The sequence below is a fragment of the Haliaeetus leucocephalus genome, unplaced genomic scaffold (genome assembly GCF_000737465.1).
Source record: "Haliaeetus leucocephalus isolate CR32 unplaced genomic scaffold, Haliaeetus_leucocephalus-4.0 Scaffold450, whole genome shotgun sequence".
Lineage (NCBI taxonomy): Eukaryota > Metazoa > Chordata > Aves > Accipitriformes > Accipitridae > Haliaeetus > Haliaeetus leucocephalus.
Genome location: NW_010972886.1, coordinates 1,915,295 through 1,930,503, shown reverse-complemented (window position 1 = coordinate 1,930,503; position 15,209 = coordinate 1,915,295). Strand labels below are relative to the sequence as shown.

At 44.8% G+C, this 15,209-nt stretch overlaps 1 protein-coding gene across 1 annotated transcript in view; it reads right to left on the bottom strand.

Moving 5' to 3' along the window:
* Positions 1-1,864: 1,864 nt before the first annotated feature.
* The window catches only part of TXLNB (taxilin beta), a 29,889-nt gene continuing 16,544 nt past the window's right edge, over positions 1,865-15,209 (bottom strand). Inside the window, exons 6-9 of the mRNA XM_010574617.1 lie at positions 11,328-11,402; positions 4,979-5,071; positions 3,775-3,870; positions 1,865-2,677 (exon numbers count right to left, since the gene is read on the bottom strand). Of these exons, the coding sequence (XP_010572919.1) occupies positions 1,865-2,677; positions 3,775-3,870; positions 4,979-5,071; positions 11,328-11,402 (1,077 nt within the window). The remainder of the gene's footprint in view (positions 2,678-3,774; positions 3,871-4,978; positions 5,072-11,327; positions 11,403-15,209) is intronic.

Genomic DNA, 15,209 nt, shown 5'->3' with positions numbered 1-15,209 from the left:
CATCCACATTTGAAAACTGTAGCTGTAATAGCTACTCGTAAGGCCATATCAAAACAAACTGTTGCAAATCACGCTCTGTATGCTGCAACGGTTAGCTCTCGAAAAGGCTGGAGCAAGCAGTGCAGACACAGACATACTTAACCTGTGTGCGGGCCATGTTGGCAGTAAGTAAATATTCAAACCCCACTTCTGGAGGGTGGTGCGCTGGAAGGACTCTGTGACCACAGTCTCCCACAGTCTGCCCAAGATGCTGTCTTTTCTCTTGGTTCACCTGTATTTCATCTCTGGCTTGAGTAAGTCACTCTGTCTTCAGGTGCTTCTTGGGATTCGTCTACAAACAGGGGTTGGTTTGCTTGTAACATTTCCCTTTCCAGCCTCTGGACATCTTGTTTAATTGCCCATTTCAAATTCTTAAGCTATCCAGCTCAGATTCCAGAAGGCCTAGACTGAATTCGGAGGAAGGGCATGAGAAACAAGAAATGTGCCAACAGGATTTTTTTAACCTTCTTCCAAAAAGCCTTCTTAATCTCCTTGCTTGAGACCATCCAGCAGTCTCCCACCCCCTTCCTTCTTCATCTTTGTTCTTGGTGCCAGAATCAACCAGTTTCTGACAAGGTGGCTACATTACTGAGCAGCAGTGTGCTGGCAGGCAGACAAGAAAAGCTGGTTAGGCAAGAGAGGGGATGAGGATGTAGCGAGTCCTGGAAGGTGTCTGTGAGAGGGATTCCTGCTTTCCTGGTACCTGTTTGCATCTGGTCTATTTACTTGTGCTCTACTCCAATGAACGGGGCGACGGGCGAGTGTGCTCACCCTTCTGGGAGCATCAGCACATGCAGCAGGGCCAGGAGGAAGCTGTGGCAAAGAGGTTCGTGTGGCTGTGACGGGGAGAGATGGCACCGTTCAGAAGCATGATCTCAGGGGTATCTTCTGGAATACATCCTGGTACCTTCTAGTGTAGCTCCACTCTGCTTTCTGCTCCTGGCCTAGAAGCTGGGATCTGCAACCAACTGCTGAATTTCCGACCTCATTTGTGAGCTGGAAACAGCTGTCAACCCCTCTGTTGGGCTCCTGATCCCAAATAGCATGACAAACTAGCAGGTTTCTGTTGGATGCAGAAAGAGAGTTGTGACCCGTACCTTGGGAATTGCCATCAGTTCGGAAATTGCTGCTGTTTTCAATCAGTTTATGAGGAATCTAGAAAAGATCTCCCCTCCCCTGCAGTTCTGTTGAAAACAAAACCTCTTTTGGAACATGAAGCAGAAAAGACCAATTCAAGGTAAGGCTAAGAGCTTGTGGGTGTTCAGGCCACAGTGCTGAGTGGTAGTTTACTTGTACAAAAATTCACCTTTTGTTATTGCACCTCTGCTTCGATATGGCTGACCACATCGATGGTTTCACTATTTTACTTTGTAATTACAGATTCACCTCATTTTTTAAAAGCACTGTGTGTCCATGTAGGCCATCTTTTATGCAACGTCATAACAAATAGATACAATTAATTATGAATCTTTAAATATATGTATGTGAATTACAATGATTTTTGAAACATGAAACTTCAACACTTCAAAATTATTTTGCTGAATGAGATGAGTCATTATGCCTGGGAAAAAAAGATCCTGTAATTTTGTTGTATTTTCCTGTCATTAAGAAAGTATTATGCTTCAAGCAGATGAAGGACAGCAAAATTTGCAGCCCCATTATTACTGGAGAGTGGTAGCAAAGAGAAGTGCATTACATTTACCTACAGATATGTGAGCGTGTTTTCGCACCCACCTTTTGTTTCTTTAAAAAAAAAAAAGTATCAATTTAGAGGACAAAGTAGAGCTGTGGTTTGTGGAAGACAAGCCTGGACACACCAGTGTCTTCAATCCACTGCTTCCATGTCTGTGTCCCCTGTTTGCTCTGCAGATTGACCTTGGACAGACAGCTCTGCTGGGTCACCCACACATTCTGCAGCTTTTGGTGGACTTTTTGTGGGTACTGGCATATTCCCAAGGGGAGTGGGCATGTTTTGTGTGGGTGCTGGCACGTTTTCGGGGGTTGCTGGCATGCTTTCAATGGGTTTTGGCATATTCCCAGTGGGTACTGGCACGCTCTCGGGACGTATTGGTGAATTTTCTGTGGGTGTTGGCACCCTTTCTGGGAGCGCGGCCATGCTTTTGGTGGGCTTTGGCACATTCTCAGTGGGCGTTGTCATACTTTCAGTGGGCGCTGGCGTACTTTCGGTGGGTGCTGGCGTGTGCTCAGTGGGTGTTGGTGTGCTTGTGCTGGGCTGCTCACAGTGATTCCCGGCCTCTGACCGTGGGGTGAGAGGGGAGGGGAGCTCTGGCACCGGGACGGCACTACATGTTGAAGCGTCACAGGTCTCTGGATTGCTGCTGTTGCTTGGGAGGGACTCCTCTGCCTTGTGGGATACCCTGAAAGCTTCAGCCAGCTCCTTCAGCATCCTCTCATCAGTAGCGCGCAGGTCAATGCTCGACTGCTCAGAGGAGGAAGGGCTGGTATCAGCGTCATCTTCTTCTTCTAAGATGCCGTTTCCATTCACCTCTTCAGGGAATTGTGCTTGCTTTATTTTTTTGTACAATTCATTCCTCTCTTCCTGCAGAGCCCGGCAAAGGTTCTCTAGCCTCTGGATTTTCAGCACGAAGCACTCATATTCCTTGGACCTCATGGCTTTCTGTGGTCAAAGACATCAGACAAAGGTGCCAACTGAGTTTGGGTGCATGCAATTCATTGGTGGAACTGGCAATTTGGAAACAATTTGAGATCTAGGCAGCCCTCACAGGACTCTGCCAGGTAGCTGGCTTTAACCAACTGTTCTACAACAACTATGGTCTTTTGTACAGAAGCTTTGAGAGGAAATTCACCCCTGTTACTGCAGTGTATTAGCATTCTCCATACAGATTCAGATCAATTTCACTCAAAAATATTTGCAGGAATAGCTGTTGATGATCTGTAGAGATGGAAGGCCATAGTGGATGTGCGTACAGAAGTCTGCCTGGACTTCTGGTGGGTGTGGGTGTGAATTTGGGGGAAAACAAGCTGTATTCTAATTTTTGCTTATTTTGCTTCTAAGTTCTGCAATACCAGCCTGAATTAGAACATTTTCTTGCTTCTACATCCAGAGAGGAAACAAGAGATACAGAAACCCATAGAAATGCCAATAGCACAGAGCTACAAAGCTAACCAGAAAGACCTGGTCCGAGTTCAGTCTAACTTTGGGGTGAAATTTCAGGCAGCCGCTTATCTTATTTGAACGAGTTCCAACACGCTTATGAGTTTCCTCTGCAATGCCCCTGTGACAGCATGTTTAAAACTATGGTGAGCCACAGTACTTGCTTTTGGCTCTTAGAGTTTGCCTACACAGGAAGTTAATGAAAGGCGTGAATTTAAAGTTCATTAGCTAGAGCACATTAATACCCTGGGTGGAGGCTCTTATGCAGAAAGAAAGTAGCGTGAAGTGAACTAATGCCAATTTGCTTCTGTGTGAGAGCATTAACAATCACACATTTTTAGAGCACTTACTTAAAATTCACAGTTACATAATTCAGTTTCTCATGGATGTAATGAATGTCTCTGCACAATCTAAAAGCCCCAGCAGTCGGGATTGTCTTTTTCTTTAAAGATATCTAATTATCAAGGTAGTTTGAAAAAAAGACCCTTAGATTCAAGAACAAATTTTTCATTGACTTCTGGCAGTTTCAGGTCATCTCATCTCCTAGTTAAAGCTTTATGTGGGGAAAGAGGTGCATCCTGAGAAGAAAGACTGCTCACCTCTTCAATCATGTCCAGTAATGCTCTGTTACAGTTCTCAAACCTGGATTTCCATGTAGCAGTATCCTTTTCCAACTTCTTCATTTTCTTTGTCATCTATAGAAGCAGGAGAAAAAGCTGAATCACAACAGGAATTCCATGCTGCAGATGAAATTAGGGCAGCCCTTTTATTCGGGTCTTTGGCTGTCCTCATAACTCTGCTACCAGCAGCTGTAGTGGCTGTGCTAAGTAATAATTTATGTTAAGGGATGGATTTAGTTTTAAGTAGCTGCCATATAACTTTCAGCCTCCAGTCTGTAGTCCTAAAGTAGAACCAGTTGATTATGTGGTTAAAAGTATAGCCAACTCCCAGAGTACAAACTGTCACAAAAATAAAAGGCAGAGAAAAGGTGGCATATTCTGTTTGTCCCTTTACCAGACCACAGCGTTAGATTGCTGGGAAGTTAAAGAAGGGCTTGTATCTTCTGAGCCGGCACTGCCAAGGAAGTTCCCTCTGGATTAGTCACCTCTACACTACCTCCAAAACACACCAGTAGCTAAATAGCACCATCTTTCCCTTTGGTTTTCTGCAGACTGAACTCTCTGTGAAGATCATTAGAGGTTGCCTGCATCAGGGCACCGGGATTTTGGGCCCCGGTGGCAGAGCAGAACATTGTTTATTATGAAAGTGGGTACAACATGTGGGTGTGTTTGGTTTTTTACTCCCATTCATTACAGGAAATAAGTACACCAGCTGCAAGGAAACAGTCACTTGGGCTTAATGGTGGGATGGTGTTGGTGGGCTTCAGCTCTGCCTATGCGCTCCGGTGGGAAGATGTGTAGCCTGTGTCAACCTTTCTGTAGCACTGACAGTCACCCACGAGGCTCTGGGCACTCCTGGAGACACAGGCTGACAAATCCTGCTCCAGACTCCCCCTTTGGTATCTCTGAGGGGTTTATATCCAACCTACACATTAGGCATATTTACTATTAGGGGCAATCTCAGTTTTAGCTGAGAGTGTGAAATGTTCAGCTTGCAGTGCTGAAGTCTAAGCTGCTGTCAGTAGTGGCCGAATGTGCCCCAGATCTTATTTGGATGTTGATGAGATTGTTCTCCAAAATGTGCAGAAATGGTCCCGTCTCAGATAAAATTATTGCAGTGAGAAATATCAAAATCTAAAAGGAAAGTCTCAAGCACTGGGTTCAGGTATGAGCTGCTACTCACTTTTTCCATCTCCTGTTTGAACGTGGCAAACACTTCATTGCTTTTGGTCAATGTTTTCTGAAATTCTTCAAACCTTTCAGAGTAGAGAGTGATCTGCAGTAACAGAGAAAAAACCCCACAGTAATTTCAGAGTCTCAGGGATGGTGAACTTCTACTTTGGTAGAAGATAATAAAATAAGTACTGTGTCTGGATATGGAAATTAGCTTCTGTTTCGAGACCATGAAGCACAAACCTCAGGGAACTGAAACTCTCTGCATCTTTTTAAGACTGCAAACTTTTATGATTCCTCTGTTGCAGAAAGGTAAACTGAGGAAGAATAGAAAGACCCAGGCCCGTGATTTTAAAAAGACCTGGGAATTATAGGTGCCCTATTATCCTGAATGTTGCAGCTGTGAGGTCTCTACACAGGGTGGCCAGAAGCAAAAGAATTCCCTAGGAGTGGAGAGTTGTGAAAACATCTCCCTTGGTAACTCTGTGGAGACTTCAAGAGGGCAGCATTAAAGTCTGCAAAGTTTTCCAGTCCCTGCCTTTCCTCACAAGCCCTGTACACTTTTTTTTGTACAATTGTGGCCGACATCTACAGGAAAGGACTCCTAGGATGACCTACAGAATGGAAAACAATAATGTGACCCCTGGGCCATGTCCATGGGCAGGGACTAACCTGTGCTGGTCCGACCACTGATGCTGTGCAGGACCAGGCAGTGGGATTAACTCAAGGTGAGAGCCAGCGTGGTCAGAGCTGTGCCTGAGCTCTAAGCCTTGCTTCACCATGCAGACATTGCCAAACTCCAACTTCAACCTGAGGGAGTAAGCTCTGGCAGGCTTTAGCAGAGGAGCTGAGTACAGCCTGGCTGCCCAGCTGGTTACTTGCCTTCTTGATTACTGAACAAGCCAGGCTGGGAGCTGGGTCCTACCCCGGCTATGCTGCTTCTGATGTCTGAGCGAGCTGGGGGGGAGAGGCAGCCCCACATCATGCTGCAGCCACAGTTTCCCCTCTTCCATCTTTCCAGTCCCCACTTGGTGGCTCAGGCTGTTGCCAGGAGCTGCACCAGTCAGCACTTGTGCTTCACTGGACTGCACCGTTGAAGAGGAGCATTTCTGGTCCCTTCCTATGTTATCTGGCTTGCAGGGTAGCCCCAGCACTGAGCGAAGCCCACTCTTCGTTTCACACCGCCATGATCCTGCACTGGATTCCTTCAAGCTGCATCCCTGCACCGTGGCTTGAGCGAGCTGCGAGGGCACCTTGTCAGCTCTGTTTTGTAGCCTGCGTGTGGACTGCAGCTGCGGGCAAAGCCAGCAAAGGCAGAGAAAATAAACCCCTGCCAGCCTTTTCTGCCAGTTTCACTTCACTTTGTGAAGCAGAGCAGAAAAAAGATCTGTTGCAATGTGCCAGCATTTAAGACTGTTAGGGCTCCATATTTTGCTATCAGTTTACACCTGGTAGCCACCTGAAAGTTCACCTGTGGCTGTATTTTGTCAGTAAACCATATTTTTATATCTAAAATCTGTGGATGTTTTTTTAAAAAATAAGTTCTAAAGATCTGAGGTTAGTTTTCCCATAAGATTTTCTTGTTTTCTGCTTTTTCCATTTTTTTCTGGGTAGGAAAATCACTTTCAAAGCTCCAAAATCATGCAGAACACTATATAGATAAAGCATGGTTATCTGCTCTTTGGAAAAGAAGACCAGCTCCAACTCATCCACTTCCTTCTGGTGCCAGAGCACCCTCAGCAGTGTTTAGGTGATCGGACATTTCATCTGTCCAGCCTGACAGCTCTCGTTAGAAAAAGAGTCATTGGTGTGACATGCAGTGGCTGAGGCAGGGTGGGCGCAGAGCAATGGGACGTTCAAGAGCAGCCTGCAGTATTCAGGCATCTGGCTGGAGGCTAGCTGCCCTCTCCGCACTGGCGGGGAGCTGACTAAATGATTAGCTAGGAGCTTTTGTTTTGTGTGGTGCCAGCTAACGCACCCCCTCCCCTGAGACTACTCTCCAGTTACTGAGGAAAAGACAATTTAGAAAATATCGCTAATAGTGCGCTGGGTTTAATTCTGATTTTGAAATCAGACATGGTTATATTATGTTTTATGTTCATTCTGGCTAGTTGATATTATGCCCCTTGTCACGGCCATAACTGCAGTGTACTGTGGATGTACTTAGTGCCCGCACTAAGTTTAAACTAGGTAGTTACGGTCTCAGTGGCTGTGAATACGGCACTGGCTGCAGCCCTTCCCTGCCGAGCTGGGTGAAGGCCTGGGGGGTTAATCCATGCAGAGCTCTGTGGTGCCAATATCGGAGCTAGCTGACATGGAGCTCGTGTGTGTGTATTTATACTAGGCTGTAGCCAAAGCTGTGACCTATGCATAAACAGAAACTCAGAGGGGTTTGTTTTAGCAGCCCGAGTGCCACAGCGTAAGCGGGACAATGATACCAAGTGAGTCATTGGGAATAGACATCATGGCTCTAAGGAGAAATGCCTGAGCATCCCGAAGCCAGGCGAGAGAGCAGGGATGGAAGCCAGCAAACCGGGGGTCCTAGCCCAGAGCCATTGTCTTAAAAAAACTCACTTCAATTCTCTGTCTCTGCTTTTCCCTTCCAACATTTGCCTATTGTTTAATTAGATTAAAAACCTTTCAGGTTTGAACAGGGCAAGCTCTGATCTCAGCTGGGGCCCTAGGCAGTACCATAGCACCAAGAATAGCTCCTGCAATTTAAGTTGTTGGGGATCGAGTGCACCCTCAGCAAGTTTGCTGACAACACCAAGCTGTGTGGTGCAGTTGACATGCTGGAGGGATGGGATGCCATCCAGAGGGACCTTGACAGGCTTGAGAGGTGGGCCCATGCACACCTCGTGAAGTTCAACAAGGCCAAGTGCAAGGTCCTGCACATGGGTCAGGGCAATCCCAAGAACAAATACAGGCTGGGCGATGAGTGGATTGAGAGCAGTCCTGAGGAGAAGGACTTGGGGGTATTAGTGGATGAAAGACTGAATATGAACCAGCAATGTGCGCTCACAGCCCAGAAAGCCAACCGTATCCTGGGCCGCATCAAGAGAAGCGTGGCCAGCAGGTTGAGGGAGGTGATTCTCCCCCTCTACTCTGCTCTCGTGAGACCCCACCTGGAGCACTGCGTTCGGCTCTGGGGCCCCCAATATAAGAAGGACATGGACCTCTTGGAGCAAGTCCAGAGGAGGGCCATGAAGATGATCAGAGGGCTGGAGCACCTCTCCTGTGAAGAGTTGGGGTTGTTCAGCCTGGAGAAGAGAAGGCTCTGGGGACACCTTACAGCAGCCTTCCAGTACCTAACGGGGGCCTACAAGAAAGCTGGAGAGGGACTTTTTACAAGGGCATGTAGTGATAGGACAAGAGATAATGGCTTTAAATTGAAAGAGGGTAGATTTAGATTAGATGTAAGGAAGAAATTCTTTACTGTGAGGGTGGTGAGGCACTGGAACAGGTTGCCTACAGAGGTTGTGTATGTCCCACCCCTGGCAGTGTTCAAGGCCAGGTTGGATGGGGCTTTGAGCAACCTGGTGTAGTGGAAGGGGGGCCCGCCCATGGCAGGGGGCTTGGAACTAGATGATCTTTAAGGCCTGTTCCAAACCACTCTATGATTCTACAAAATTTGAATAATAACTGAATGTTTCCATAGTGCCTGGGAACAGGCTGTGAGAGCTGTCTCTCACTAGGAGCATGCACTTGTGCTCCACAGTTAGGGAGATGAGGACCCGCTTGCTGCTGCCCACCACCCACCCAGTGCCCCTGACAGCGTGGGCAGGCAGAGGGGAGGCAGCGCTGCTGCCAGGTGAGAACTTGGAAGTGCAAGGCTTTGGGAAGTGGGGGGCATCTCAGCATTGCCATGCCGCAAGGGTGCTACAGCAAGGATACCCCTTCGGCCCTGTTATGTTCTTCTCAGTTGCCATAGTGCAGTGATTGCACTACACTGGCTACCAAAAATTAAAGGCCTCGGCTGACTTTCATCTTCTTGCTTTGTTTCAAAGCACAAAGCTAAAAAAGTCCACCTAAGCAATATGCCTGGGGAGGATGTGCAGTGTCCTGGGAAGCACCACTGTGGTTTGGGTGTATTCCCTCAGCTGGTGCCCGATCCCTGTCACCATATGAAGGGCTGGATTTGGCCATCTCAGACACACTGTGCTGCCCAGAGAAAGGGTGGCATGAAGCTGATGTCCCCTGATTCCTTCTGGCTCAAGGAAGCAGTGGGTGTTCATCACCTCCTCTAAAATGGAGTGGTATCTCACCCACTGTAGCAGGCAGTGAGGGCTATATTATGGCTTCTCCTTATCTCATTGACCAATGTCTTCTCATAATTTCCATGCAGGTGTTCCTCTGTTAATATCTATTTGTTCTTTTGTGCTGTTTGCATCAAAGACCTCTTTATGCTCTTTCTGTTCTGCACTTGCACAACACATTGCACGATGGCATCTGGTCCATGAGGGAGGCCCTTCAGTGCTACCATACTGGAAATAATAATAACAACAATAACAACAATAACAACAACAACAACAATAATAATAATAATGTCATTATTCCCAGTAATTCCAAATGGAGGCTGCTGTGTAAGTGACAGAGCTCTCACACTTGAGCAGAACACCTAACAGCATATTTCATTCCAGCAAGTGGATCACTTAATTTTTGTATACACAAGTCTGCAAGGGGCACATGTATTATCAATGCCTTTGCAGACTTGTTTGACTGGATTTTTCTAAAAACAATTTTACCATTTCAAATGTATGCTTAATATATTCTAGCTTTTATCAATACCTTCAGTTTCATTAAACTGGCTACAGAGGTCTGCCTGCATACAAAACTCTTTCTGGCTGAACATAAAAGTTTAATTAAAACCTCCCTGAGAAAATTGGGAGCAGGTCTGCAGTCAGGATAGACTCAGCTGGAGGCCTTTGAGGTTTGATTGCAGAACCTGTCAAACTGGTATCAGCAGCAGTTTATGTGATATTCTTCAGTGCTCTACCAGCTTATCTTAGCCTTTGAAAAAACACGTGAAGGACCAAACCCCTCTTAGCGTGTTTCTAGGTTATCAGTTTAACACTAGCCTTTCTTGACTGCTCAACAGGTAGGAATTGGACTATCTACAAAGGTGGAGCTGGAACAACTGTGAGTAAGGGCTAGGAGGGGGCTTCCTGATGGGTGAGGAGATGGGCAGCTGCAGAGGTGCTGAAGGACTGACACCCCCCTCCCCCAAAGCTCTGGGGGGGGGAACCTTTCTCACAGACAGGTCAAAGAAGATAAACCTACATGGCTGTTTCTGTAAGTCTAGGAAAATCTACTGATGCTGTCTCTTTTCAGTGTGAAAGTCCAGCATGTCATGTTCTCACTTGTATTCAAGGTCAATCATTGCATTGCTCTTGAAGTGTAGTATATACTGCCTGTTTCTTGTTTTTATTGCCTTTCATTCCAGTGTGACTCTTAGTGTAACTTTGGCAAGTAATTTTGTTTTATTGAATGTTTCAAATTCCAACTAAACACTGAAATCCTTGAGACCCCTTTGTATAAGCCCTTAGTAGGCAGAATTCCTGCTAAAGTTAATGAAAATGCTGCCTCCACACCCCCGTCCAGAAAAGCACATGCGCACATCAGCTCCAGTGTGGTAAACATGTTTCATGATACGTGTGTACTCCAGTGCCTTGCTGGATTAGAAACCTGCTTGAAGGGTAGTTATAGTGAATGATCAAGCCAAGGCACACACGTTGTTGTGTGGCTGAGTACTGTAAACACTCATAAATCATAGCACCATAGAATGATTTGGGTCAAAAGGGATCTTTAAAGATCATTTAGTCCAACCCCCCTGCCATGGGCAGGGACATCTTTCACTAGATGAGGTCGCTCAAAGCCCCATCCAACCTGACCTTGAACACTGCCAGGGATGGGACATCCACAACCTCTGTGGGTAACCTGTTCCAGTGCCTCACCACCCTCACAGTAAAGAATTTCTTCCTTATATCTAATCTAAATCTACCCTCTTTCAGTTTAAAGCCATTACCCCTTGTCCTATTACTACAGGCCCTGGTAAAAAAAGTCTCTCGCTATCTGTATTATAAGCCCCCTTTAAATATTGAAAGGCTGCAATAAGGTGTCCCCAGAACCTTCTCTTCTCCAGACGAAACTACTCACATGCCCCAGTATGATTTGCAGTATGGGTGTTACCTTACAGTTGGCTTGAAAATAACCTGTTTCCTTTGCAATAGTCTATGGGATGTAGAATGAGGCTAGAAGGAATACATAGCAAGTAGTTTGGATACTTTACCTGGAATGTGCCTCATGGGTTAAAAACTGGGAAACAAAGGCACACCATGCAATCACCTCTCCTACTTCACCTGTGCCTGCAGGACAGTCTCTTGTTCCTTTAACATTTTGGCCTGGAGCTTCCATTCTGCAGCTTGGTTCAGGAGCTGTTTTGGGCAACAGAGGGAAAATTGTTAGGTCCCTAGTTTATCAGTTGGAAATCCTCATCCTCCAGCTACATATGCTTCTGCCACTGCTACCTTGATGAGGATTGATCTAACTTTCAGATGAATGTAGTAAAGGAGTTAGGCAAGAGAGAGTATTTAGTGCTATCCTGAGACATTGAACAGGGCATTTGGTCTCCAAAGGCATATTTGAATAGGAGTTCAAAACCTACTTGGAATGAAGTGTGCAGTACAGTGGACTCTAAAAAGTGTGGTATTTAACCATATCTTCAACAGACTTCTAGAGGGTGGTTATGATACGTTCTGGCACTTTCATTTCAGCACAGCTCCGGCCAAATTCCTGCTCTCCAATGAAAGGCAAACTCCCTTTTGCATTAATGACCAGGACTTGGCATACAGGCATGGTCACAGTCAGACATGCCTCAAAAAATCTGCGAGCTTTCAGAAAGGGAATGCATAGTAAATGTCATACATTTACTGGTGTCTGTTATCTTTGGGCTCCATTTGCATTGACATGCCATCACTGGAGAATCCCAGCTAAGGGTGATAAATGCCTCACTTAGATCAAGCAGGTAGCCCAGGAAGAGCTCGACTGCAGTTGCATCCCTGGCTGCTCGTGGGAAGATGTGATTCCCTACTTCAAGGTATTTGGCAAAATGACATTCTGATGTGCAGGCTGCAGATGGGAGGGTCAGTCGAGGCTGAATGAATTGTACAAATGAGGTGTACAGAGACTTTTCCAGACTGCAGTTCTGAGTCAGCGCTTCCAAAGTATGTAGTAATATTCTAGCAATTGGTTTAATCTGAAAGCAGGAAACATTTACTGAAGTGTTAAAGAAATGTGCCTATCGCCTACCAAACATTTATAAAGCATTTTACTGGCTAGGCCAAATGTATTTTAGAAAAAGAATGCTAATGATAGCTTGAGAAATGAGATATAAACAAGTAGTTTACCACAGGACTTCCTTCTGTTGGATTAAATTGTACTGTTTAAAATAGCACAGTTGGGCTCTGAAAATATACTGAAAATAAAAGTACTGTGTAAGTCAATAGACCCTAATCTCATATTGGAGGTGAAAGGTGAGTAGAACCACATGCAGAAAATGTAATTGATCCCTAGTAAAAACTTTTATTCTAACCATTTTGTTGGAAATAACACATGTAAACTACTTGAATATCACCTGGCAAAAGAGCTGAGGATGTACCCTACAAATGCTGACTGAACAACATAATGAATTCCCTCCCTGTCTCTAGCTATTTGTGGCACAAAGACTATCTGAATTAGACTTGTTGCCCATATATATATATAAAAGGTCTAGAAAAATATTTCTTCCATCAATTTGGCCTTTTGATATGGACCCATTGAATTTTTACCATCTACAATTTCCTAGACAAGAATGTTTTACAGCTCAAGTATGCATTGTATGAAGAAATACCACGTTCTGTTTGTTTTATACTTGCCTCTTAATATTTATTTTGAGAATTTAATTTGATGTTTGGTTCAGTGGAGATAAGTCAAATTCTTGAGTTTAGATCTTGTTGGCTAAAATTTCAAATAGGTTGTGTCACAGCAAGTAAAAATAGATGGTATGAGTAGGCCTAGGTTAAATGAGCCTCAGTTCATGCATTTGTTTTCTTGGGAGAGAGTATGTTTTACACACAGAAATATAATTAATTTTTTTAAAGTTTGGATGAAATCTGGATTTTTAAGTTTCATGTTTCTTTGATATCTAATGAAAAGTGCTTTGAAAACCTTCAGAGCTACCCAGTCTCTAGGCCAGTCATTACTTCCAAGAACTGGGCTTTTATCTGTACTGCTTAAATCTCAGCTAGGGTTACCTTCGTACCCAGTGTGCCTGGGACAATGAAAAGGTCCCACCTCCTGCACCATGTCTTCTGCCACAGCACAAGAGATGGACAGAAAAGGCAAAGAAAAGTTGCTTCTTTTGCCTGGTAATGAAATCCTTCTTCTCTCCTATTGACCCACATAGCTTCTGCAGCCAGTAAAAATCCAAGAGTTAATACACTCTTCTGTAATGGAAGCAAGCCACAGAGAGGCTTGCTCAAATTAGCATGTGCTCTTATGCAGCCTGAGGTCATCGGCAAACACCAAGCTGGGAGAAAACGAATCAGGAGAACTGATACATTTATTAATAGGCTATGAAGTGGTAACAAGGAGGCTGAAGTATAAAGAAATGAATAAATATTGCATGTGGTGTTTACAAAGCAGCACTTCACTGAAGTGTGGTGATGTTATACTATATTATTAGAGCTGTGATAGCTGCTGGAGGCCCAGACAGTCACATCATGCTCAGGACTAAAAAAAGCCAGTCCCCAAGAACATACATTCCCATTTAATGACATCGAGCTAGGGACTGGCTTAATGAAAATTAACCTTCCCTTTTTGCTGCCAGACTCTGCAAATTCCAATTATGTAGAAATCTGATCAATACCTTCCAGTCATGTACTTGAAAGCCACGGAGGCTTTAAACTGCAATTAATTTCACATCAAAGTTTGTATTACAAGCGCTAAAAATGTGTGATATAGGGAGAAAGTCCTAGTAGTGCTGACCAGTTATGGGATGATAGTAAAATTGCATCCTTACGTAAAGTTGACCCTTTGGGAAGGCTACATAGTATGAACCATAGCTCTTTATATAGGGAATTACATTCTTAGTTGCATGTGTAAGCAATGAGATGACCCGCCTACTGAGATGTGATGTACAGAGGCTGCAGGAGGGGACATCTCTCCTTGTCTGAGGTAAAGAAGTTTTATATAGGGGCAAAGATTTCTACATGGAAGAACTGCATAGGGAGACATCAAAGTGAGCCTTCAAGGAGTAATCAAATAGATAACAGAATGCAAACAAAAAATTCATTTAAAGACATCTTCAAAATCCTGCAGCAAATGTCATGCAGAGGGATATAAAAAAATGGTATGGAAAGAATTGATATATAGTTCTGAAAGCCTTTCCCTCAAATGACAGGATGCTGAAATGCTGTGAGGCTCTGACTTTGCACATTACTGAGCTGGAGAGAGATACAGCTAAAGGAGAGGACTCCATCAAAACCACCTTGATTTCTTACATACATATATATATACATTACTCCCACAGACACTAGCACAATAGCTGGGCGGGTGGGACTAAGCACCTAGCAATATGATTGAGGTGGGAGACAAGTGTAGGCCAGCACTCTGGGTGCTGGGCTACCTGTGATGAATCGTGACATGCTAATCGTGCCTTGACTCATTGCATGGCTTTTGGCCAGTCATTTCAGTTCTTCAGCTAGATCCACCTTGCTCTGAGGTGATGTTGGCCATACATCACCAGCCTACCTCAAAGGCAAGGTTTTTAAGCGTTAGTTTGGACAGTGTGAAAAACATTCTTTGTACATGGTGCATATCATTATACACCCACTACTTAAAGGCTTTGTAGCTTGTTTTTGAACCTGTTATTTCATAGGTGCTAGTCGTACATACAGCAAAGTCACAAAGAAAATCTCCCACTCCCAAATGTAGATGGTGATGACTTTCATTGCTTTAGAAGAAATAAAAATAACAACACTGTGCATATGAGTTCTGGATAAAATACACAAAGAAGGTTTGACTAGCAACAGGGCCAGTCAGAGGCAACGGGCAGCCCCAAAACTCATGTTCTGTGAGGCACAGCAAGAAAGGTCATTGACATAAAGCTCTATATGTGACTTTTCCACAGAGCTAATGCCCTGTCTTTTGCATCTTTTTTTCCCCCCCCCCCCCCCCCTCTCCCCCCACCACCCACCCACTAC